The sequence below is a fragment of the Mirounga angustirostris genome, unplaced genomic scaffold (genome assembly GCF_029215605.1).
Source record: "Mirounga angustirostris isolate CCGP_5_RB_7025 unplaced genomic scaffold, mMirAng1.0.hap1 SCAF_7, whole genome shotgun sequence".
Classification (NCBI taxonomy): Eukaryota; Metazoa; Chordata; class Mammalia; order Carnivora; family Phocidae; genus Mirounga; species Mirounga angustirostris.
Genome location: NW_026991715.1, coordinates 95,292,228 through 95,317,333, shown reverse-complemented (window position 1 = coordinate 95,317,333; position 25,106 = coordinate 95,292,228). Strand labels below are relative to the sequence as shown.

Sequence of the window (25,106 nt, the reverse complement as noted above, 5' to 3'; positions counted from 1 at the left end):
ATCTAGCTCCAGGATTGGTGCCCTTAACCACTGGGCCACACTAGCCATGCCCCCGGGTGCTGATTCTTCCAGGCTCTGTGCTAAGTAACACACAGGTGTATTTTCACATGGTCTTCTCAACAAGTGGGTGTTGCTATTGCATTTTTATAAGATGCATATCCAAGTCATTTAGCTCGTGAGTGTAGGAGCTAGACAAATTTATTTCTTCATTCAATAGACATTTATTGAACATCTAAATGTCCTATACTTAGTGCCACAGATACGGAGGTGAGAACAGACATTGTTTCACACTCTCATGAAATGGGGCAGGCAGACATTTATCATATTATTCCACAATGAAGCCATCATTGCAAATTTGGGTGAGAAGGCCCAACACAAGAAGCCAGTGCAGGGGTTCTGACCTCGCTGGGGTTGGGGGGCATGTGCTGGGGGCTTTCTCAACATATCCCCTGGGACCCATCCAGGGGAATCCAGGTGACAGTGGGGGTACTGGGGCACAGACAGGGAAAAAAAACTATTATCAACAAAGGAGCAGTGTGTGCGTAGGCCTGGCGGGGGAGGACACAAAGTGAATTTGCGACACTGGAAGCAGGCCAGCATAGCTAGAATGCCAAGAGCCAGGGGAGGGTTGTGGGAATGCCTTGCCATCCATCATTCCATTGGCCGTTCAGTTCCCTCAAGGGGAGGGATTCCACTGACCCTACTATTATAGCAGATTCTTAGCAGCAAATTTTGCTTTTCTTGTTTCATGAAACAGTTGCTAAAAGCATGTTCTCCAGTCTCAGAAACACGGTTTGTGATATGAGCAGGCATAATTTCAAATATCTCTGTGATTTACCGTCACTAACATAATCCGTCAGGGCTCCATTTGCCAAGGAGACCATGCAGGTGAAAACCCTTGTAAACAGTGATGTGCTTTACACGTACCCATGTTATTATCCTTAATAACAGCTCGTTCTGGATGATGCATGAACCTCTTACAGGAGTTAATATATGGAAAGCATTCAAAATGGTGCCTGGCTCCCGTAAACAACTATATAAGTGTTAACTATTATTTCTACTATTCTGCCTCCCTTTTTTTTTCTTTCCCCAGGCTTGGTCTGAGGAGGATCTGTGCATCACAAAAACTGTTTTATGTGTCCGTGTTCCTCTTCTCTTACAGGCCAGAACAAAATCTGCTTCATCCCAGGCATGGTGGGACCTATATTGGAGATGACACTTATCCCTGAGGCTGAGCTCCGGAAAGCCACCATACCAATCTTCTTCGACATGATGCTGTGTGAATATCAAAGGAGTGGGGATTTCAAAAAGGTAAAAAAAATGAGGCTGGAAACTCATGCCATCCTCCCTAATCCCTAGCCCATTTCCCTATAATAATATCCTCGTTCCATCTGCCTGGGCTTCATTCAGGGGCTTGACGGTAGGATAGGGACATTATTCATGTGCCCAGAATGACCTGGCAGATCGGATTTGGTCACCATTCTATCATGCTTTCCTGCCCAAGGCCAAGATTAAAATGCACTTTCTTGCTGTGGATCAGCTTGGTCCCTTTCTCAATAGTACAAGTACCCTACTTCCCTACCTAGGAGTTCCCTCAGGGTGTGTCCAAAGAGCCCACCGCTCCCACCTGCCCCCATCTTGTGCCTGCCTCTGTCCAGCACTTTCTATTCTGGGACAACCTGGAAGATTGATATTGTCTAGAAAGAGCTGACCCTCCCAGGAGTCATACTCAACCATGAGTCAAAATTGACAGTGGATGGTGTCAGAGGCCCGTTGCCCAGGAGAGACCTGTGGAGCTGCCATGGCAATAGGAGGCTTTCCCCAGCATGGAGGGAGTGAGCAACTTGCATGAAGCACAAGTGTCTTTGGCCAAGTATTTTCATTGAAAAGTCCTGTCAAGCTTAACGAACGAGGACCACTTTCTCAGCCCAGTCACTACAGAAGCTTCTGACAGTGCAGTAGGCACCCATTTCCATGATAGGTTCCTGGCAGTGTTCGGTAGTTTCACCCAGTTCAGGAAGGTTGGTGTTTAAGTCTTGTCAGGCTGCCTTAGTGGTTCCCTCGGATCTTGACCCCCTGTCCTCTCCGCCACACCTTCCCATCTGGTTTTACCCCTAATGGGCTCTTCCTCCTCCTCCCCCAGCATTTCTGCCTCTCATTCTAGACCATCTCCTGCCACCAAACAATTTCCCTTAAAATAGGTACTTAAAAGGCAGCAGGTTCCAAACTGCCTTTCCTTAAAATCCTTATAGATCTTACCCCTTTCTTGCTTATTGGTTCTCTAATCCTCACCCAGTAACGTCCAAACCCTTCTGCCTGTGTTCAGGGCCCTCCTTGCTCTGGCCTTCGGTCAGCCTTGTCAGCTATTATCCCCACCTCTTTTCCCACCTCACCTGTTCTCTAGCTATTCCCACAGCTCACCTGAATTGGGGTGCCTCGGTCAGCATCTTCCTCCGTGTGTTTCTCCTTCCTGCTACTACTCTGCCCTGTTCACAGTCCTGCCTGCCAACACCTAAACTCCTACTGATCCTGCAAAGTCTATTGCTGAACTGGGTCCATTAAGAAACCTTTCCCTCTATGCCTACATCATTTTATCTCTCTGAGGTATGATGATTATATACTGCCTTGCCTTATACTCATTCCTGAGTATTCTCTGCATCTTCCTCATCCTTATCTAATAAAAGTGATGATGATGATGACAGAAATGGCTGCCATGAACTGGGTGCTTACTATGTGCCAGGCACTATAAGTAATTTCCCTATTCAGTTCATATGATCTTATTTATTGCAACCCTATGAGTTAGGTAGCATGATCATACCCATTTTAAAGATGAAAATATTGAAGCCTAGAGAGGTAAAATCACGTGCCCAAAGTCATACGTCAACAAAGAGATGGGGCAGAGACTGCAACACGCAAGTCACTATAGTCCCCAAACCATGCTGTGCCTACGACATTATCCAGTCCCTGGTATTGTCACAGTAAATGTTGGCTGACTAAAAGAATACATGGCATTCTCTCCAGCAATGGTTTCTCAAAATATATTCCATGGAGCACTAATCCAAACAGATGCTCTAGGGAAGCGGGTTTCGAGGCTGAGTACCTTTGGAAGCCACTGCACATGGTAGCCCCTCTTGGAGATTTCCAGTGCACATTAACATAGTCAAAGCACTGAGGCATTCCACCGTAAACAGACCTGCTCAGTTTCCCAAACTTATTTGTGCAGGAAGTATCAATTAGCTATGCCATTCTGCCAATCACCTTGGAAAACATTGTTCGAAGGGGGAAAAGACACTACAGGTGGTCCTCAACTTACACTGGCTCGATTTACGATATTTTGACTCTACGGTGGTGTGAAAGTGATATACATTCAGTAAACAACCTTACTGTGAATTTTGAATTTTGCTCTTTTTCTGGGCTGGCAACATGGAGTAGATTCTCTCTCGTGATGCTGGGCTCGAGTCAGCCACTCGCTCCCAGTCAGCCACATGATCATGAGGGTAAACACCTGCTGTACTTAGAGCCATCCTATGCCTATACAACTACCCTTCTTTCACTTTCAGTATAATATTCAGTGAATTTCATGAGCTAATCAACATCGTATTATAAAGTAGGTTTTGCATTGGATGATTTTGCCCAACCATAGGCAATGTAAGTGTCCTAAACATGTTTAAGGTAGGCTGGGCTAAGCTATGATGTTCAGTAGGTTAGGGATTTTAAATGCATTTTCAGCTTAACTATATTTTCAACTTGCAGTGGGTTTATCAGGACCTAACCCCATTACAAACTGAGGAAGATCTGTAATTAGCTCTGATGATACCAGTGTGAGAGGGTACTCTCCTGCCCAGGGATTAATTAGCAGGAGCTCTCTAGTCCCAGAAAGGCTAGTGGCCAGCTGTCCCCTCGGCGAAGAGCCTGAAAAGAAATCAGGTTCAGGAGGTCAGATAGAGGAAGATACCATATCCAACCAGGTGGGATCTGGGGGACTGGAAGGTGAAACCCAGAGTGTGTGTTTAAAGGCAGTTTGCAGTCTGCTGCCTTTTAAGGGGGAAGTGAAGTGTGTGAAGCTTGGGAACATGTAGAGGGCACACAATGTGAGATGAAGGGCATCACACTTACGCTCAGATCAGCATTCCCTCCAGAGGTGTATGCACAGCTGGCTCAGGAGATGTCCTGGGAGCAGGTGTGCAAAGGAAACACTCCAAGTACCTGATAGTATGCCACATTTAGAAAACAAGCAAGCCCTTCATTTCTGGATTATGATCTGACAGTTGTGTCCTCATGTGTTTAGTAGCCTTCAGAGGCTTGCCTGAGTATGATTTTTTTTTTTTTTTTGTCCTAAAGGATTTCCTTATTGTGGCATCCCCATGACATCTACCCACCTGTTTTCCATGAATGGGGGTCATCCTTGGACTCCTCGCTCCAAGCTATGTTCCTTGTAATAATGTTCCCCAATTGCTTCTCCTAATTTTTCCCTTATCAAAAGAGACAGGACAATCAGGCTGACTAATGGGGCAGCTTTCCATGAAAAAACCAGCTGTTGTGCTTGGCGGGAGCTCAGCTATGGAATGAGCAGATCCAGGCATGTCTCCTTGATTCAAAGTAAGCAGCCCTGGAAGGTGTCCCCAGGAAAGGAGGAAGCCAATCCCTCATGAACCCCAAGCAGCCCTGATGGCCAAATCCAGAGTGAACCCTGGAACGGGGTCTGAAATCCAGGAGGCATTTCTTGCAAACTAGCATTAGGGAATGATGCCAAAATTATCAGCTAAGAACCAGGTGCCTGTAAGATGACAGCCTTACCTTTCCAAAAATTGAGTTTCTTAAAGGAAATAGCAGGACCCTTGCTCCCAGTTCACACCATGCCCCCTGGCCTGGTAGCCAACATCTTGTGGTACTCTTGCTAGCCTGCCTTTGCTCAGGCTCTTCCTTTGATTTCTTCACCTGAAGAGATTCTACTTAGTCTACTCAGAGATTCTACTTCAGCTGAGGCCTCACGTTTTGAGACAGCCCTTTGTGCTTCCTGAGGCAGTGGTTCATATGGATGCAAAAGACAGATTTGCTCAAGCAGGATGTGCAAGGGCTGCAACTAGGACAGGAAGGGGTTAGACACTGATGGACTTAAGAGGGGGTGGTGGTGGGGAAAAGAAGGCTCTGGGGTAATCTCTCTTTCTGCTCTGAGTTTCTTTTGCAACCCCATTGCCAGATTTCCCTGCCTTCTCCTCTAGCCCAAATAAGACAGCTGATGCATTTGACTGATAACTTTTATCCCTCATGAGTACAGCACTTCACCCAAGACCATCTCAGGGGTTTCTGTCCTATGCCTCAGACTGGGTGTCCCATCCCTGGTACACTCCATAATTCCCTTGGTGGGGCTATGGACAGGGCAGTTTCGGCAAAAGGAGCCTTGGGTTGCCACATTTGTATGTGGCACCTGGTATGACTGTACCTGGTCAGGGTGAAATGCATCTTGTCCTGCCTGCATAGGGCTCAGGCATATCACTTGTCCCACATTGCATGACGATCTACTCATATATCTGTCTCTGTCGCAAGACCATGAGTTCTTTTAGGGCTGAAGCCAATCTCTCATTCCTGAACTAGCTCCTATCAAGTGCCTGTCATAAATGTGGTGGGAACCACATCAGTGTTCCCAGGATGAATGGAGGCATTTAAACCTGCATCCTACCACATTTCAGAGGAAAAGCCTTGGCACAGGGAGGAGTATTCCAGTGAATATTTTCATAATGTAGAGTAATGAGTGTAGCTGACCTTTGCTTGAGTAATCCACAGAGGCTGGGTAGACCAGCTGTCTTCCAGGCCAATTCTTTGTGGAGGGAGGGGTTTTGGGTTTCTAGGTGAAGTTGGTGGGAAGGAGTGGGAGTCCTGGGGCACAGAGTCTGAGAAGAGTGGTTACCTATGATACAGATCGTAGAACAGGACTGTGGAACAATCAGCTTGAGGGTCTGAGCTATAGCAGGCAGGAGGTTCCAGAGGAAATCCCTCTCTCAGAGATGGAAGAGGTAATAGGATTGGATAGCAGCTCCTAGAGCAGCGGCTAGAACATAGCACAAGGTCAGTAATTGCTTGGTGAATGAATTAATGGACAGAAATATCAGTTTAGCAGGTCCCACTGAAACTGAGTCTTGGCATGGAGTAAGGTGGTGATCCAAATGGCTTAGAACATAATGTGGAAAAGAGCAATCGATTCAGTAAATATATACTGGACACCTACTGTATTGTGGACATTGTATTTTAGAGTCAGATAGGTTTGCTGCTTATGGGCTGGATAAATTTGGGTAAGTTATTTAACCTCTTTCAGCCCCAGTTTCTTTATCTGTAAAATGAATATCATAATACCATTATAGGTTCCCAAACCAGAGCTCTACAGGGGATGATCTGGAGCAGGCAGGGACAAGATCACTCCAAGAAAATTAGGAAGCTGCCCTGACTCCCTTCTTACATGACATTATTGTCTCCAGCTCTTCCCCAACCCTGCCCCAAGTCTGCTTCCATCCACCCCCAGAAAACCAGCATTTCATTAACAAAGGAGGCCACAGTCTGACTTATTGAGGCCAGTTCCACCCCTTCTATCTCTCTGCCAACCTGGCATTTCACACTATCTCTGCCCCTCCCATACAAAGTCAAAGTTAACATCATACCTTTGAAGAAGAGCTCTTGTTTCCTAAATTTCATACTCCTGCAGGATTCTAGGCACACAAATAATGAAAATAGCCAAGATGTTCTCAAGCAGTCAGGAGAGGCAGCAGAAGCAATGCAGGGAAGGCATGATGCAAAAGTGAGGCCTCCATGAGTCATTGTGCTAGAAGAGGGAGGCCCACCCAGGAGGGCTGGGTTCCTAGAGTTCACTTCCTTTTCTCTGACTAGGGCTTTTTAAGATTTGTATTGGGCCTCTGTAGCATTGACTACTGTGAAAGTAGCCTGCAGCTGCTCCTTAAGGAATACCCACCTTGCAGGGATGGGGGAGGAGTCAACAATGTGATGCAGTTGTGTAGCTGTGGATGAAAATGGAATTGATTTGGAGAAGCCAGAAGCTCTGCACAGTGGCACAGCATAGTGTATGTTTGGGAGCAAATGCTGGGCCCTTGGGCCTACTCTGGTCAAGTCCATCCATCCTTTGAAACCCAAGACAAAGGTTCCACTTCCCTCAGTTTCCTTCTTTATAAAATAGGAATGATGATAACCATCCCCCTTGGCTATTGTAAAGACTAAGTGAGATTATGATGCTATTGACAATGACAATGTCAACAATGTCATGATGATAATTGCTAACAATTATTGAGCACTTACTATGTGCCAAGCGCCATGCTAAGCCTTTCACGTGTTTTCCCATTAACTCCTCCCAGCACCACTCTAAGTAGGTGCTGTTTTAAATCTCCATGTAATAGATGAGAAAATTGAGCCCCAGAAAGCTTATTAACTTGCTCAAGCTCACATAGTATGGAAAAAAGTCAAAGCAAGACTCAAACTAAGTCTCTTGGATGCCAAAAGCTGTGCTCATAGCCACTCCAGAGCACAGTCCCTGATGGGGAGCAAAACCGGCCATAGTCTGCTCTGGGATGTGCCTGACTGAACCCTCACTCTCCGACCTGCCCTGGAGGGCTCAGGCATGGTATGGCATCATCCAGCTCTGCACAAGCCCTGGCACCCTGTAATTTCCTTCCCTGCAGGCTCTTTTGTGACCCTGTGACAAGTGCTTATTTACCCCATGCACTTCTCTGCTCTAAAGGCAAGTTCATCACATGAGGAGGAATCATGCCAACATTTACCATTGAACAACTCAGACAAGAAAAAATGCTGTTTTTTCTCCCCCAGAGCTGCTTTCCAGTAACATTCAGCAGTAATAGCAATAACATTAGCAGTAATCATAAACAGATGAGTAAACCCAATGCATATGTGAGTTTATGCTTTCCCCTGGTGCTTTATGTATGAAATCTCCTCCAGCCCTCCTAACTACCCCCATGCAGTAGGTACTACTATTATATTGATAGGCCAAATCTGTCCTGCTACCTGCTTTTGTAAATAAAGTTTTATTGGAATACAGCCATGCTGATCTGTCTATGTATTATCTATGGTTGCTTTTGTGTTACAGCAGCAGAGCTGAGTAGTTGTGACAAAGACTATCCAACCTGCAAAGCCTAAAATTTGCCATCTGGCCCTTTACAGAAAATGTTTGCTGACCTCTAATATAAACTCTGAAACAGGATTAGAAAGACCTACTAGCTTTCCCAAGATGGTGGAGGGAAGGAAGCAGACACGTCTAGACTTCCAGACAGTCTAACATCAGAGCCCATGCTTGTAGTCCTTCAGCTGTATTCTTCCTGTCCTAGGCTTGCTTAGTAGACATCTCTAATCAACATAGCACCAACCCTTGGCTCTGGATGATATTATGCCTACAAGATGCTTAGTACCATGCATCATATAAGGTCCATGATTCAAGTGCAGACTGGCAGCCCAGACCCTTGTCATATTGGCCCCCATCTAGGTCTTCATTCTAATTTTTTTCCTTTCTCTCTTTCTTGAACTCTGCTCCTGCTGAACAGCTTTCCTCATTTTTCTCTGCATTCCTACCTCCACCCTTTGCTCACTATTAGGCATGCCTCCTGCCTAGAATTCCCTTCCTTTTCATATTTATCACAATCCTATCCATCTTCCAGGTTTTATGTATCTCCTTCCATAAATCTTCCCCAAATGTAGAAACTCACAGAAAATTTTCTCATTTGTGCTGTGTCAGCTTCTGGTCCTTTCCTTTGGCCCTCAGCACACAAAAGTGAGGGAACAATGGCACCACAGATGTGAGCTGAGGGAAGAGTGACTCCAGCCCCTGCCTTCAATCACCTGAAGACTCCAACCAACTAGACTGGGCTTGATCCTTTGTGCACTGAAAAGAGCCTGCCAAAAGGTCTCTGTCATTCATCTGAGACTTTAGACAAGCCACTTAAATTCCCTGAGCCTCTCCTTCCTCATGAGTATTAATACCTGACACTTACTGAAGTAGAGCCAGTCCAGGGCTATCTGCTCTTCATGCACTTTCACATTTAACAGTGATCCTCCTTGGGGCACCTGGGTGGCTCCATCAGTTAAGCAACCAACTCTTAATTTCTGCTCAGTCATGGTCTCAGGGTCATGAGATCAAGCCCCACATCAGGCTCCATGCTGGGTGTGGAGGCTGCTTGAGATTCTTTCTCTTCCTCTGCCTCTGCCCCTCCCCCCTGCTTGTGTATGCTCTCTCTCTCTCTCTCTTAAAAAAAAAAAAAAAAAGTGATCATCTGTAAATATGACCTCCAGATCTCATGGAGATATTTTAAGGACTGAGGGTAGAGAGGTTGGGTGAGGAGCCAGTGGTACCCACCCAAAGACTGCCTTGACCTTGGTGACCTTTGCCAAGGGCCTCCTTCCTTTCTCCAGATGCCAGTTTCTTATTTAATAGTAAAATTGAGAAGTGCACTGCATGATGTGGATGGACTCATCAGGGCATGTTATTAAAACAGTATAAACCGTTTTTACATTACAGACATGAAAAGGGACCCAGTATGGCCCTTTATAATATTGAAAAAACCATGAACTGAAGTGGGTGAGATGCTTCTTGATGGTGAAAGTAGGGAGATAGAAAACTCTCCGTCTTCACTGTAACAAGATTTGGTGGGACTGTGGGTATGTGCTCACTTTCAAGTCACTTACCTAGTCTGATCTCTGACCATTACAGTTGTCCCCAGTCCTTACTCTCTGAGGCATCAGCTCATACAAATATGACAGCTTCAGGTATGGATGAGCTCAGGGGCTCAGCTTTTCTCCATCTCCCCCTTTCCGCTTTTCTCCGTATTGGTGTTCCTAGGCACGGTCTTTCATTGTGGTCATCTCCAGCAGCCTCAGGCTTACAGCCTTCCATCTTCATGTGGAGCAGACAGACTTGCTAAGAGTTCCTGAGCCTTTATTAATCTTAGTGTCTAGATGATGAAAGATACTGATTAAGAGCTAGGCCTGGGTCACGTGCCCGTACCTGGAGCTAGGAAGGCATGGTCAGCTGCATTCCGGAGACTGAGACCAGGACCAGTGTGATCACCAAAGTATGGAGAAAGGTATGCCAGACCGGCAGAAATGCTAGCTGTCCATGACACTGTGCCATTCCCTGAAGATGCAGGGCTCTGTCACATACCTCCATGTCTTTGCACATGCTATGCCCTCTGCTCGAAATGCCCTTTCCCCTTCACTTGCCCTTCCCACTCCCTCCTTCCTTCTCTCTCCAGTGCTTACCATCTACTTTTCTTCCCCATGCTCTGCGGAACTCCCCAAAGGCAAGCATAACATCCTGTTCTGTGTGCACTCCCCATTCCTGGCACTGACCCTGAGAAATGATAGGCGCTCCCTAAAGCTTTGGTTAAAATAACAAATTGACTGGGCGCCTGGGTGGCTCAGTTGGTTAAGCGACTGCCTTCGGCTCAGGTCATGATCCTGGAGTCCCTGGATCGAGTCCCGCATCGGGCTCTCTGCTCGGCAGGGAGTCTGCTTCTCCCTCTGACCTTCCCCCTCTCATGCTCTCTCTCTCATTCTCTCTCTCAAATAAATAAATAAAATCTTAAAAAAAAAAATAACAAATTGACTAATTTCAACATTCGGCCTCCTAACATTGTTATTATTGATTTCCATGTCGTATTTCTTCAGTTTGAAAATGAAATCATCCTCAAACTGGACCATGAGGTGGAAGGGGGCCGAGGAGATGAGCAATACATGCAGCTGCTGGAGTCGATGTAAGTTCAGCGCCCCATGCACGGGAGGAGCCGGGGGGTGGGCTGGAAGCTGGAGGGCTCAGAACTCCAGGGCCTTCAGAGGCTCTCTCTTCCCCCTAGAGATCCATCTGGTGGCTCCTGGTATTGGAGAAACTTCACTTTTAAAAGAAACCTCAAATATCTCTCCCTAGAGTGGCTGTTTCTTTGATATTGATGGAATGGGACAGATAAAAAGAAACTTTGCTGTGTTAGGAAGGGGAAAACAATCCACCAAAATGTTCACTTTTGTTACCTCTTTGCTGTGGAAAAATTCTTGCTAGTTTTTCCTTTTTTCTCTTTTAATCTTAGACAGATGTTGATCACGACCAACATATAGGGAGCGCATGAAGCACACGGATGCCATGCCAAATGCTCTCTGCACACTGCCTCATTTAGCTGCATTTACTCTCTGATCCCCAGGTCACAGAGCTGGCCCCTGAGGCTCATGGGAGGGTCTTGTCTGAGGAAACTAGAACAAACTAGTTGGGTGGACAAGCTGGGACCCGAACCTGAGTGAGGCAGTGCACAGTGGTCAGCACTGAACTGGGAATCAGGACACTGATTTGTTTTAACATCTTATTAAGACATAATTTATACACTATACAGTCCACTAAACATGTACAGTTCAATGGCTTTTAATGTATTTGAGAGCTATACAATCATAACCACAATCAGTTGTAGAACAGTTTTGTTCCCTCCCAAAAGAAACCCCATGTCCTTTAGCCATCATCCCCCCTACTTTCTGTCCCTGTGGATTTGTCTATTCTGCACATTTCATATGAATGGAATCAATATATGGTCCTTGGTGCGTATTTCCAAGGGTCATCCATGTTGTAGCAGGCGTCAGCACTTAATTCATTTTTGTGGCTGACTGATATTTCACTGTTTAGACACCCCATTTTGTTTATTCACTTACCTATTACTGGACATTTCGGCTGTTTCTACTTTTTCACTATTAAGAATGGTGATGCTATGAACATTTGTGTGTAAGCTTTTGTGTGGACATATGCTTACAGTTCTCTTAGGTATAAGCCCAGGAGTGGAATTGCTGGGTCATTTGGTAACTCTGTTTGGCCTTTTGAGGAACCATGAGACTGTTTTCCAAAGTACTGTACCACTCACATTCCTACCAGCTGTGTATGAGAGTTCCAGTTTTTCCATATTCGACCTAACACTTGTTAATATCTCTCTTACTAATTAGAGCCATCCTAGTGGCTGTGAAAGTGATATTGTCATTTTGATTTGCGTTTCCTTGATGGCTAATGATGAGCATTTTTTTCATGTGCATATTGACCAATTTTATATATTTGGAGAAAGACATTGGGTTTTAACCCTGATCCCACCACCTATCATCTCTCTAACTCTGGGCCAATCACATCTTTAGCCTCAGTATCTCCATCTATAAAATGGGAAGAATAAGCCTGTGGTTATTTTAAAGAATGAATAACTATAAAGCATCTGGCACACAGCAGGTAAAAGCTTAGTAAATATACTTTGCTCAGACACCTGACTCCCAGTTTCTGTCTCCATGTCAGTTGTCCCCTTTCCCCCAGGACTTCATCCAAGGTTCAGGACTGTGGCTCATTTCTTCCTAGTTGTATATTCTCTGATTTGTATGACTCTCTGATATAACTCTGATTTTGGATTCTTTTCCTAATCCTTTTTGAATATTTCAACTTTAATAACAAAAGCAAGACTAAAGGCTTTGCTCTAACCACAGTGACCCTCCTTGCCCTGCTCCGTGGGCAGAGCAGATTCCCAGCAGTACCATCCCGGCGGGCCCTGTCCCCCTTCTGTCACTGTGCACAACCCTCACTAAACACATGGATCACAAAGGTAGCTCAGCCGGAAGGAGAAACCCACTGTCTGCCCCTCGGGTGGGTATCAAGACTGACTGTCCAGGGTAAAAAGTGACATTTTGCCTGAGTCAATGTTTATTTTAAAGTTCTAAAAAGGAAAATCTAAATATTGACCATAAGTGAAACCATTTACAGTGCTGGCAATTTCCATTTTTATAAGCAGATGGGGCTCTGTGGCAGTCTTCAGATGATCAACAAGGATTTTCAAATCCTTCCTGAGTGATTATTTATAAAAGGAATCCTTAGAGGTTGAGGAAATCAAAAGTAGCTCATTATTTTTGCTCCTGAGAGAGAGGTGTGAATGATTTCTACAAAACTAATCAAACACAACTGGAGGAGTCAAGGTCCCATTAGAATGTCCAGGGGCCAGGTCCTTGCTTCTTCCTTTGAACTTTCTGAGCCTCAAGTTTCCTTATCTGCAAACTGGGGATAAAAATACTATCCAGCTCTTAGAGTTTTCATTGAGATTATGCAAGAGAAGTCATGTAAAGTACTTAGCACAATTTCTGATAACTAGTAATTACTCTGGAAATATTAGCTATTATTATTATTATTCTCCAGGTAGATACTGATGTGGTTATTTGAAACCATGAACCTACCTGGCATATCTCCTCCAGGCTAGTCATCCTCAGTTCCTCCAGCCCATCTACTCAGCCCTTCATTCAGGGCTTCCACTGGTATGTAGGACCTGCTCTGGGCAAACACAGTCCTGTGGGTACACGGCTTAGGAATATGATGGTGCCTCTGTGAATAGAGCAGGGCTTCCCTTCCTGGGGCAGCTATAGCCCTGCATTAAGGCACAAGGCTTAGGGCATGGAGTGGGGCTGAATTTCAGCCTTTGTGGGCTCTTGTGCAGTACACAAGCTATACAACCTTACAGAACATCCCACTCCTCCTTACCCTCAGAACTGTCCTCAGAGCCCACTCCCGTTTGTCCGTAACTGTCTTAATGTGAAGGTCCCACATTGAATGGAGTAATTAGACGTGCTATCCTGCTGTATGCCGTCTGCCTGAGAATTTTTCTAGAAGTGGCTAGGGAGCTGGAAAGCTGAAGGGGGCAGAGAATGTGTTCTAGGGCCAAGATCCCACCCAAGCCAGTTCAGTACCTAAAAGAGGACCTGTCATATGTAGTGCTGCATACATCATTTTTAAAGGAGTGAGTGAAAACCCAGTTCCATCAGCACTGACAGAGTGGGCCTGGGCTCCTCCCTCTGAAGGCCTCCCACACTGAATGCAAATCAATTTCAAGGCCGTGTGAGTTCCCTCCAGGCCCCTCAAGGCAGGAGCTTAGACCTGGAGTGGCTGGCAAGGGTTCTGCCACCTCTCCTTCCGTTGAGTGAGGAATTATCTGCATCACCTGGAGATTCCCAGGACCCCTTTTCATTGTACTTGTCCTCTATTGTGGATTCAAAGGAGAGGAACAGCTGGGTGACCTTGGCAGGACCCGTGGGCCTCATGCCTCCTCTGTACATTGATGATGTTAATAATGCCTAACTCAAGGAAATTTTGTAAGTATTAAACAAGATAACCAATAAAATGGGTTTGCACAGAATCTGGAACACAGGAAGTACTCAGTAAATGGTAGTATTATATACTATGGTTAGTTTTTATTTCTGTATCTGCTTCCTCTGCTACACTGTGATTTCCTAGAAGTCAGTGTCTTAATGATTTCTGAATCCCTAGTTCCTAGAACAATATCTGTTGAGTGGATGGATGGATGGTGGATGGTGAACAGCTGGGTGATTTCCAAACAATCTGCCAGTCCGTCTCACCGATCCTAGACCATGAGCAGCTTTCTTACCCTATGCCTAAAGAATAGTGAAACTAAGAAAGCCAGGACTGTGTTCTGAACCCGGGTTCACAAAGGACCAATAGCATTAGCATCATCCAGCTTTTTAGAAATGCAGAATCTCAAGCCCTAGCCCAGATCTACTCGACCAGAATCTATTAACAGAATCTCTTTTTTTTTTTTTTAAGATTTTATTTATTTGAGAGAGAGAATGAGATAGAGAGAGAGCATGAGAGGGGGAGGGTCAGAGGGAGAAGCAGACTCCCTGCTGAGCAGGGAGCCCGATGCGGGACTCGATCCCGGGACTCCAGGATCATGACCTGAGCTGAAGGCAGTCGCTTAACCAACTGAGCCACCCAGGCGCCCCTTAACAGAATCTCTTAATCCCCACATTATTCCCATGCACATCGAACTTTGCAAAGCCCTGGACTAAACAAGTTGTTCTTAACGTTGGCTGCATATTGGAATCACCTAGGGAATTTTAAAAATAAAATACTGCTACCTGGCTCCCACTCCCAGAGATACAAAGTCATTGATTTTAGGGTGGGCATTGAGCTTTATAAAATGCTCCCCTGCTGATTCTGACATGTAGCTGGGACTGAGAACCACTAGTCTGGCTGCACTCAGGCCATGAGATACCTTCTGGGTCTGAGCTGCCTGGGAGGCTGTGAGGAATCACACTCCAAACACTGGACAAAGCTTTGTCACATTGTCATTAGCTTGGGAAACAGGGCTGGAAGTGACTGTCCCAGAGGGAGTCAGGCACAGCTGTGACTGAGCCAGACAGGCCTAAATCACAGGGCAATTTGCATCTCTCATTGAGAGCCAGGGAACAGGTGCTTCTCCCACGGAGAAGATGGATTTGTCTGATCACAGCCACAGTTGGAGATGTCGCCTCCTTGCAGCCTGGTTTGGCTTCTGGGAGGAAATGACCCTCCAAAGTCCTTGCCTTTCTCACCTTTCCCTCCTAGGAGCTCTTGGGACCTAAGCCGCCACGGGGAAAGTAGCCAGAAACAAATAGTAGCCTGGGTAATGCTTGTCTACTCAAGATGCCTGAGAACATGCCACAGTGTTTCTCTGTGGGAAAATAGGGAAGTATTTGGCTTGATTCCCAAGGTCACCCCTTACCACCAGAGTGATTTGGGAAGGTCATTTAACCTCTCTGAGCCTTGATTCCTTCATCTATAAAATGAGGAGAATAATTTTTACCAGTCAGACTTACTGTGATGATTTCTTAAGAAAAAAGTGATTAGAAAAAAAAAAAAGAAAAAAGTGATTAGTACAGTGTCTGGTGCAGAATAAGTGATTAATATGAAGTAGTCATTAATCAAAGTTTTAATCCATCTGTCTCCCCTTGCCTAGCCTGTGGGCCTCCTGAAAGTAGACATGATTTTTTTTATATTTCTTATTTTATCTTTCTCCCCATCCCTACCCCACACAATGCCTATCATAGGGCCTAACAACTAATCGATGCTTAAGGAATGCCACATTTTTTATTTTTGATTTTTTAAATTTAGAATACTAATATTATAACAAATGTAAATTTTTCAAATAACATATGCACATTTAAATTTTAAAAATGAATACTTTCTTCTCTATTCTCCCACCTAGACCCCTTGTCGGAAGCAACTACCATTAAGAGTTTGGTGTTTATCCTTCCTGACCATATCTGGCACATTTATAAGCACACAGAGATACATGATGCAGACATGCACCTCTGCTCACAAACGCTAGAGCCAGAATGCTGATATTTAACAACTGTGTGACTTTGGGCAAGTTAGTTGGCCTCACTGTGTCTTAGTTTCCCCATCTGCAAGCATCCCATCTCGTAAGGCAATGATGGGAGATTAAATGAGTTACCATTTGTGAGACATTTGGAATAATGCCTGGGACATGGTAGGTTCTATGTCAGTTGGTTAAATAAAAAATAAATTGTTCTGAGACTTACTTTTCTCACTGATCTGTATATTTTATAGAGCCTTTTCAGCATATTGAGGTCTCATACTTTTTAATGTCTTCATAGAACTACATTTTGTGAATATACTTTAATTTATTAACCATTTGCCGATTGATGGACATTTAAGATGGTTTCAACTATTTCACTGTAGACACGATTTGTAACTATTATAAATCTTTTCTGTCGAATAGATTCCCTGAAGTAGAATGGTTGGGTGGGAGGGTATGTACATTTACAATTTTGATAGATATTGTGAAAATTGCTACTCAAAAGGTTGTACTGATTTACTTCCAATGTGGATGTGTACAAGTGACCATTTCTCCACACCATTGCCCACACTGGACATTTTTTTTCCCCATTCTGATGGTGGACGAAAAAATCAAATACTTGTTAAACTGTATGGACAAATAAGTATATAAATGAATACGTGACTGAATAAATGAACAAAATGAGCCAACACATGAACCAGAGGAGCTTGGATTCACTGGTTTATCTGCTCCCCTCGCCCACCAACACACTGGCCATGAGCTTACTGCCCTCCCATCTCTGCCCACAGCCTGATGGAGTGTGCTGCAGAGCACCCGACTATTTTCAAGTCGGTGGAAAACTTTGTGAACCTGGTGAAAGGCCTCCTGGAGAAGCTGCTCGATTACCGGGGTGTGATGACGGACGAGAGCAAAGACAACCGCATGAGCTGCACCGTGAATCTGCTGGTATGTGGGGTTGGCCACCTCGCCCCAAGATCCCATCAGACCAGAGTCCTAGGGGGCAGGCCTGGTTTGGGGTTTCACTATGCTTTTGATAGGGAAGTAGTGCTAACGGCTTCGCAAACCAGACAAAAGTGGGATCAAATTCCTACTCTGCCACCTGCTAGCTTAGCTCTGTGACTTGAGGCCAATAACTTCACCGTTCCATGCTCAGTTTCCTCATTGATGAAATGGAAATGAGTGTTTTCTTTGGTACTTAACACATTATATGGAAAGAAAGTGGCACTAGAAAGTGGTTAAGCGTAGGAGCTTTGGAGTTACATAGCTCCTGGGTTCTAATTAATAGAATAGACAAGTCGAGGAAGTTTTCTGAAGGTTTAGTTGGCTTATCTGTTCTATAGAAAAAATAATAGTACCTATTTCTTAGGTTATGCGGTCCAGGGGCATGGTTAAATGCTTACTACATATTAGTTTCCTTCTCTTACAGAATGGAGTAATCTTAATAACCAGAATTTACAACAAATTAGTATGGGCCAGGCTAATCAGAGCAGCTAATCTCAAGTTCAGGCTCTTAACCCCTACACCATATGACCTGCCAAGGGCCAACTCCTGAAAAGTCTCCCTTCATATGTCCTGCCACACGGTCATGAGACAGGTAATAGCAGCCCCAGCATTTCACACCATCACATCAGCCCACCCTAAAGTGGTTTAAATGAATGACGTTGGCCAAAAGACCATGTGGTCTATCCATCATATCAATGCCCCCTGACATGCTCAATGCTCCAGCAATATAAGTCCTGTCCTATAGTTCCTTTGTGTGGCCTCTGTTTACCCTAAGTGGACTCCCTTTTTAACAGCCTAGATATTGCCATTGATTTTCTGAAATGCTAAGGTGAGTTTAAAAATCCTGATTACAGCAGAAAGGAATTCACTGCTAATAACTCCACTAGGTCCAATTTACATAAAGAGCAGGAAGAGGGGTTTTCCAGGAGTTTAGCAATTTCTCTCTATGGAGAGACAGAAGTTAGTTGAAGAAACTGACTTTCAACAGTCAGACTCTGACCAGGGAGAGAGTTTGGGACAGGCAGATCCACAAGCAATTAGACCCTGCTAGCTTTTGGTGTGGCATAAACATGGCATCAGGAAGGAGGACAGGGGGAGGGTGTCAGGGGAGCTGAGGTCTCATGTGGCTTTGCCACCCACTAACTGTGTACCCTGGGACACATCACCTTGCCCTCTCTGAGCCTCTGGTGCACGTGGGTACATTGGGTTAAGCCAGGGTCTTCTCAACGTATGGCTCATGGGTCAGACCATGACCTCGTGGCTCGGAATTTGTAAGGACTCATTTACAAATGCATGAGATTAGGATCTCTGGTGGTGGAGCCCAGGACCACTACTAGTACAAATGACCCCTGAGCTTGAGTCAGGCTTCCTAGGTATTGCCAAGTTTAAGTGTTTTTGCCTGTGGAGTCTCATCATAACTCCTCATACTGCTGTACCAACAGGGGTTATGATCCATTATTCTCCTTGGGATCTATTACTATTCCTATTACTCTGATTACTGCTATTACCCTGAGTCCAACCAGCTCCGTCTGAGTACTAGGTCTGAGCTTGTCAACATCAAGCTGGGCTGCCTTTTGTTGTAGACTCTGTCAAAGTAGACTGCCTCAATCTTGACAGCCCCTCTCAGTGCAGCAAATAGCTCAACTTCACCCCTAGTATATGATGGTTGAGGTACCCCCTCTGTCCCTTTACAGTCTAAGGATCAGGGAAGTGACTTTCAAGGCAGAATCTCTTAAGAAGGGTGTTTGATGCATTCAGGAAAATAAATTTTGTGCTCCCATCTCAGGGTCCCCAGATACTAAACAGCAGTCTTCCTCACATCTCCTTCACTATACCCTCTACCCCTGCTGCTCTGCAAAGAAAAACACTCATCACTGTTTTTCCTTCACTACCTAGAATTTCTACAAAGATAACAATCGGGAAGAGATGTACATAAGGTAAGATTTTGATTTTCTAAAACCCAGACCTGCTGTGTCATTCTCCTGCTCTGTATCCATCGATGGCTCCCCACTGCCTTCAGGATAAAATTTAAACTTATCTTCTTAACACTAGGTCCCTCTGTGTTCCGATTACCATCAATCTTCCCAGATTCAATTCCTTTCATTTTCCTATAAGCAGCCCCCCATACTACTTGGACTTCTGTGGCCCGCCATACTGTTTTGCTGTGTCCACAGACCACACTTTCCTTAACCCACCTTGTGGACAGCTGGTGAATTCCATCTACATTTGTTGAAGGCGGGCACATGAGGCCCAAGTCCAGGGTTTATGAAGCCTGTAGTTAGACCATTGGCCAGCCCAATTTCAAAGGGAAAAAAATACCAAGATGCATGATACCTGCTTCCTTGTAGGCATTTAAAAGACATTTATTTGAATATATCATGAAGGTGGGGGTTTGGAAGACATTAGCCTGGAGCAAAAAACTCCCTTGCCAATTTTTCTCGGAATCTCATATTTTTTTCTCCGAAGTTTTTTTACTGTTATTTTTACTCATTACAAAAATAATGCATACTTATTACCAAACAACAGCAACAAAAAAACTCATAAAATACAGACAAAAACAAAAGAAATGACATAAACTCCCATAATCCATACATATTCTCAGACCCTTTTATATTTATATATAGATAGAATTCTATGCCTGCATATTTTTTACAAAAATGAGATCATATTGCTCATAATTTATTCTTTGCTTGACAAGAATTCCATGTCAACAGATGAATTTTAACATAATTTTTAATGAAACTATAAAATTCTCTTTCCAGAATATACTGTAATTTATATAGCCAATCCTATATTATTGAACATTTAGGTTGTTTCCAACTTTTTTCTATCATAAATAGCACAACGACAAAATTCTTATATGTATGTCTTATGTGTCCAAGATATATCTTGCGCATATCCTCATGAGACAAGAGTCCACAAAGAGAAATTGACCAGAAGGTTAACAAACATTTTCAAGTCTTTTGACCCATTCTGTCAAAGGCCAGAGACTCCAAGTCTGAACCTACTCTGCTATTATTGCAGATATTTTTAGGTACTTAGTTTAGCATTATTCCAGGAATAGGAACTATCATTTGGATAAAAGATAATTCCATAGGCTGTCCTAAGCTTAGGTAGTATTTATAACATTGCTAGACAGGACTTATTATAGTAGTGTAAAGCTTTGGAGTCCAAAGGGCCTGGGGTCTTCACCTTGTCTTCTCTGTGACCCTGGATAAGATCACTCAGTCTCTCTGGGCTGAGGTTTCCCCTTATAGAATGTTTCCATTCTACCTTCTGTTTTTAGGATTAAATGAGATGCTATAGGTAAAGTGTCTAGCACATGGATCTATCTCTCCAACCTCTTTTCTCTCCTTCCCATTTTAGAAACACAGATGGTGAGCCCCAGATCTCCATAAGCTCTGGAGATTTGAGTTCTGTTGTAATCTAGGAAAACCGCATTTGCCTAAACCAAACAATGTAACAGGATATAGTCTGGAAACCTGTTCTGTTTGGCAGGCATAGTATTTAAAAACATTTTTAAATTGGTTGCCAAAATTTTAAAATCTAGAGATTTTACATAAAAATAAAAATATCCCTCCTCTAAAAAACTCAGAAGGTGTGGCAACACTGAGCCCTCCTCCTGTCCTGACAAAACTGGAGTACTCTGGTCATGACATTGTCTCCATTCCCCACTGAACTTCACTGTGCCTACCTCACTCAAGCTGCCCATCTGGCCTGTGTAGCTGTTGAGTTTGAATCCCTGGTCAGGTCCATCAGGGTGTTTTCCTTTGGGCTCTTTAGTAGATCACCAAATCCTTGAGTTGGCAAAGGAGAGGAGAGGGTGCCTTGATTGATCAGGGAGCTGAAAGTTGCAGGAAATCTGTCCCTCTGGCTGCTCTCTTAAAGGTTTTTGGACCCAGCTATCTAGGGATTTAAGGGACCAAGGATATAAGGTAGGGTTCAGCTATATACATACAAAACCTCTAAAGAAACCTGTAGAAACCTCTAAAGGTAGAACACATGCTCAACACTCCCTGCATGCAAACCACATGTAATTGCACTGATAACTCTGATTGATGAGAAGAAAGGTGAGGGACAAGAATGGAATGGCCATGACTATAGAGGCAGAAATTGCTGATGTTGAAACCCAGTTCTACCTATTTCTTGCTCTGTCTACTTTAACATAAATTTGTTTTCTTATCTATAAAAGGATGATTGGGAGGGTGAATATAACATATAAAGTACCCATTTGTTGGATGAATGAATGAGCAAATCTTTCTACCTGGGATGCTCATCCCTCATTCTTCCCTTTACTTTTAGATCCTAGCCTAACTGCCATGCAATGGAAATTTTCTAGAAGTCCCTCCTCTCCCCACCTGGATGAATCCTGTTCTCATAGTACCACAGACCTCTCCTTCACAACATAGATCACAACTGTATTTTTACAATGTAGAGTCATCCCAGGGTTCAGTACTGGAACCTCACATTGCAAAGGGAGAGAAGGAGGGAATGTGGTTATGGTTGAATAGTATATTCTCCCTACTGACAGCTCAAGGTCCCTACATGAATATCCAATCTTGAGGCCCTGATCCACTTCCTTTTCTTACCAGAAAATACACTTCTTTTATACCAAGAGAACACTGAAGACAGGGTAAGAACTATCCTTTATAGTGCTATTGCTTGTTCATTCTCCTGGAATGGTACAGTGTTCAGAGCACAGGCTCTGGAGACAATGAGCCTGGATCATGTTCCAGATCTTCCAGTTATTAGCACAAGACTTCTGTGATTTATTCATTTCCTCTTCCTTAATTTTCCTTACTTGTCATATTGCATTGGCCAGGCTCTTCAGTATCAAGTTGCATACTGGCTGCGATGATACTTAACTTCTCTAGGCCATAGTTTTCTCATCTGGAAGTGGGAATTCTCAACAAACCCATCTCCCAGGGTTGCCATGAGGATTAAATGATCTAAGGCTTTCGAAATACTTGGCATGGTACCTGTCACACATGAAGTATCCCACCAACTCTAAGGGCTGCTGTCATCACCCATGTAGGGGGAGCTGATTATCAGAGATGGAGGACTCCTTTGTGATCCTAAAAGGTGCCAAGTTGTTCTGTCTGAGTCCCACCTGGCCCTACCTCCTGCCTCCTTATTACTGAACCTGATAACCTAGCATATTTCCCTCCATAGGTACCTGTACAAACTCCGTGATCTTCACTTGGACTGTGACAATTACACAGAGGCGGCCTACACACTCCTTCTCCACACCTGGCTTCTCAAGGTACTGCCTTTCCAGTGAAAGTGATCTGTGCTAGGATCTCTATGGGGCCCTCACAGCAAATTAAAGAGTTAAGAAAGAAAGAGAGGTAGAAAGTGAGGGAGAAAGAGAAAAACAGAATGGAAGGGAAGAGATGGAAGGGAAGGGAAGGGAAGGGAAGGGAAGGGAAGGGAAGGGAAGGGAAGGGAATTATCCAATAAATTTTGTTTTGCTGTGTCCCCAAACTCTTGACCTGGCCAGTAACTTTTCTGCACTTCTTTGCCTGGTCACATAAGGTTTCAATTGACTTTCACATTTAGCAACAACAATAACCCCCTGAGATATGTTTCACAGTTTTATATAACATCTAAACATCAACTATAAATCATTAGCATGCTCAGTGAGCTGTTTTCCTTCTCTTGAAAACAGTATTGTAACTGGACAGCATCTAAAGGATTTCCTTTGGCTTTTGGAACAGCTGGGACCGTCTTATAGGGGTTCAGAGAAAATCCCTACAAACCATACACATGAGCCAAGAGAGAGTCAAATAAGCACCATTTGTCAAACATCAGGAGGCACTTCCCAAATGGATACTGCAGCCCAGCATCTCTCTGACTGCCCACTCACAGCCAGGGTGGTGGGCAAGCTGGCAGGGGTATTGGCAGGGCTTCCTCCTGCTTCTCCTTAGTGAGGAAGACACCTGCCTTTGGCTGCCTCTCAGCCCTGGTGACTCCATGTGTCTTCTCTCCTCAGTGGTCAGATGAGCAGTGCGCCTCGCAGGTCATGCAGACAGGCCAGCAGCACCCCCAGACTCACCGACAGCTGAAGGAGACGCTCTATGAGATCATCATAGGCTACTTTGACAAAGGAAAGGTAATTTGTCCCTGTCCTTCCTCACTCTGTGGGGACCTTAGCAATGGGGAAGGGTGGTTCCTTCCTATACTCCGTACCCCATCCATCTACAGGTCTGGGCAACTCTGCCTCCCAATTCTAAGTCTGATCACTTGGCTCCACCTTCTCACCACCTCGATTCATGGCCTCGTCATTGTTCACTTGAATTAGTGGTTTCAAAGCAATCTGCCGGCTTTCTCTATTGCCTCCAACAGATCTTCCTTCATAGAGGAAATGGGGATCACAAAAAATACATTGGATCTCACCATTCTCTTGCTTACAATCATCTCCATGGCTTCCCCATTCCACTAGAATGATTACACAATCCTGCTCGTGACCTGTGAGGGCCCACCTGAGCTGTTCTCTGACTGCTTCTCTCATTTCATCCCTGCCAGCTCTCACATGTTATATGCCAAGCTCCTTTTCACATCAGGGTCTTTGCACTTGCTTTTCCCACCTTAGAACATTTTTCCTCCATAGCTTTCCATGCCAGGCTCCTTCTCACAGCTCGGAGCTTTGCTCAGACATCATGTCCTCAAGGACACCTTCCCTGACCAACCTAGACAAAACAGCATTTTAGAATGCCATGTACACAGAGACTTGTCTTGTCCACTGCTGAATGCCCAATGGCTAGCACAGAGCCTGACATGCAGGGCCAAATAAATACATGTTGAGTAAGTAAATCAGTTGCGCAACTGAATAACAGCAAGGATAAAATATCTGGTGATGTTTGGTCAGGAGATTAGTCAGAACAACTGCTACCCATCTCCCAGTCTGCAGCAGAGCTTCAAGAAGCACCAACCCAAATGCAACCATCATCCTATAAGAGATGTGGCATGTGGCCTAACTGCTCTGGCCCTGGAGCCAGCCTGGTTTCAAACCTTGCTCCTCTACTACCTACAGTTCTCTTGACCTCTTAGGGACTCCAATTCCCACCCAAGATAGTGATACTAATAGTACATACTTCCTAGTGATGTTGTGAAAACTAGGTGAGAGAGTGCATGTGGAACACCTAGCATAGGACCTGGTACATAGTCCTATCTTCTTAAATTTTAGCTCTCATCCTTCCCCTCCTCTGCCTTCAAGTCCCCAGTGAATGAGCCACTTCCTCCATGAAACCTTTCTTGAGTCCTCCAGCTTACCTACAGCCCTGGCTTTCTTCTGAATTACAAGGTCTCTTACAGCTTATCAGGACATAATTTAATGGACTTAATTTTGGTCTGTTCTGTCACTGCAGTTCATTGTATCTGTCTTAGCCTGATCTCCCCACCTTCCCTGGAAAGACAAAATGAGGTAATGTCTGTGGAAGGGCTTATAAATTCCCAGGATCTGAGCAGTTAGAGAACGCTGTTTTTATAATTTACAATTATAAGCCTCTTGAGGGCAGAGAGTCTGCCATTGCTGGAACCTCCTGCCCTACTCGAATCAAGTCAGAGCTCACTATTTGTGTACAGCTGATTCGGTCCATCACAGTGTGAAGGCCCCAAAAGGACATGCTGAGCTTTGTCCTCTGCAAAGTATCCAGTTCAACTCACCCTGTGCTGAGCAGAGAGGAAAAAGACATCATCCCTCATCTCTAGCTGCTTATCATCTAGTTGGCAAAACAGACGTGCCAATCATGATCTTTTTTTGCATATTACCCTTTGATGTTGTACAATAATGGAAGATGAGGGAGGGAAAGGTAGTGCCAAGGTACTTTCGGAGCAGAGAGGAGAGAACAGATGGGTACAGCTCGCTCTGATAGCCACTGCTGTGGAAGCTTCCAGAATGAAGCCCAAACTCTTCAGCATCCCTTTACCTTCCTTTCCCCATACCTCCCCTCA

The 25,106-nt window shown here is 44.5% G+C and overlaps 1 protein-coding gene across 1 annotated transcript in view; it reads left to right on the top strand.

The window, feature by feature from the left end:
* The window catches only part of DOCK2 (dedicator of cytokinesis 2), a 419,219-nt gene that overhangs the window by 360,988 nt on the left and 33,125 nt on the right, over positions 1 to 25,106 (top strand). Inside the window, exons 33-38 of the mRNA XM_045901591.3 lie at positions 1,163 to 1,311; positions 10,675 to 10,760; positions 16,940 to 17,096; positions 19,050 to 19,090; positions 22,326 to 22,416; positions 23,146 to 23,265. Of these exons, the coding sequence (XP_045757547.1) occupies positions 1,163 to 1,311; positions 10,675 to 10,760; positions 16,940 to 17,096; positions 19,050 to 19,090; positions 22,326 to 22,416; positions 23,146 to 23,265 (644 nt within the window). The remainder of the gene's footprint in view (positions 1 to 1,162; positions 1,312 to 10,674; positions 10,761 to 16,939; positions 17,097 to 19,049; positions 19,091 to 22,325; positions 22,417 to 23,145; positions 23,266 to 25,106) is intronic.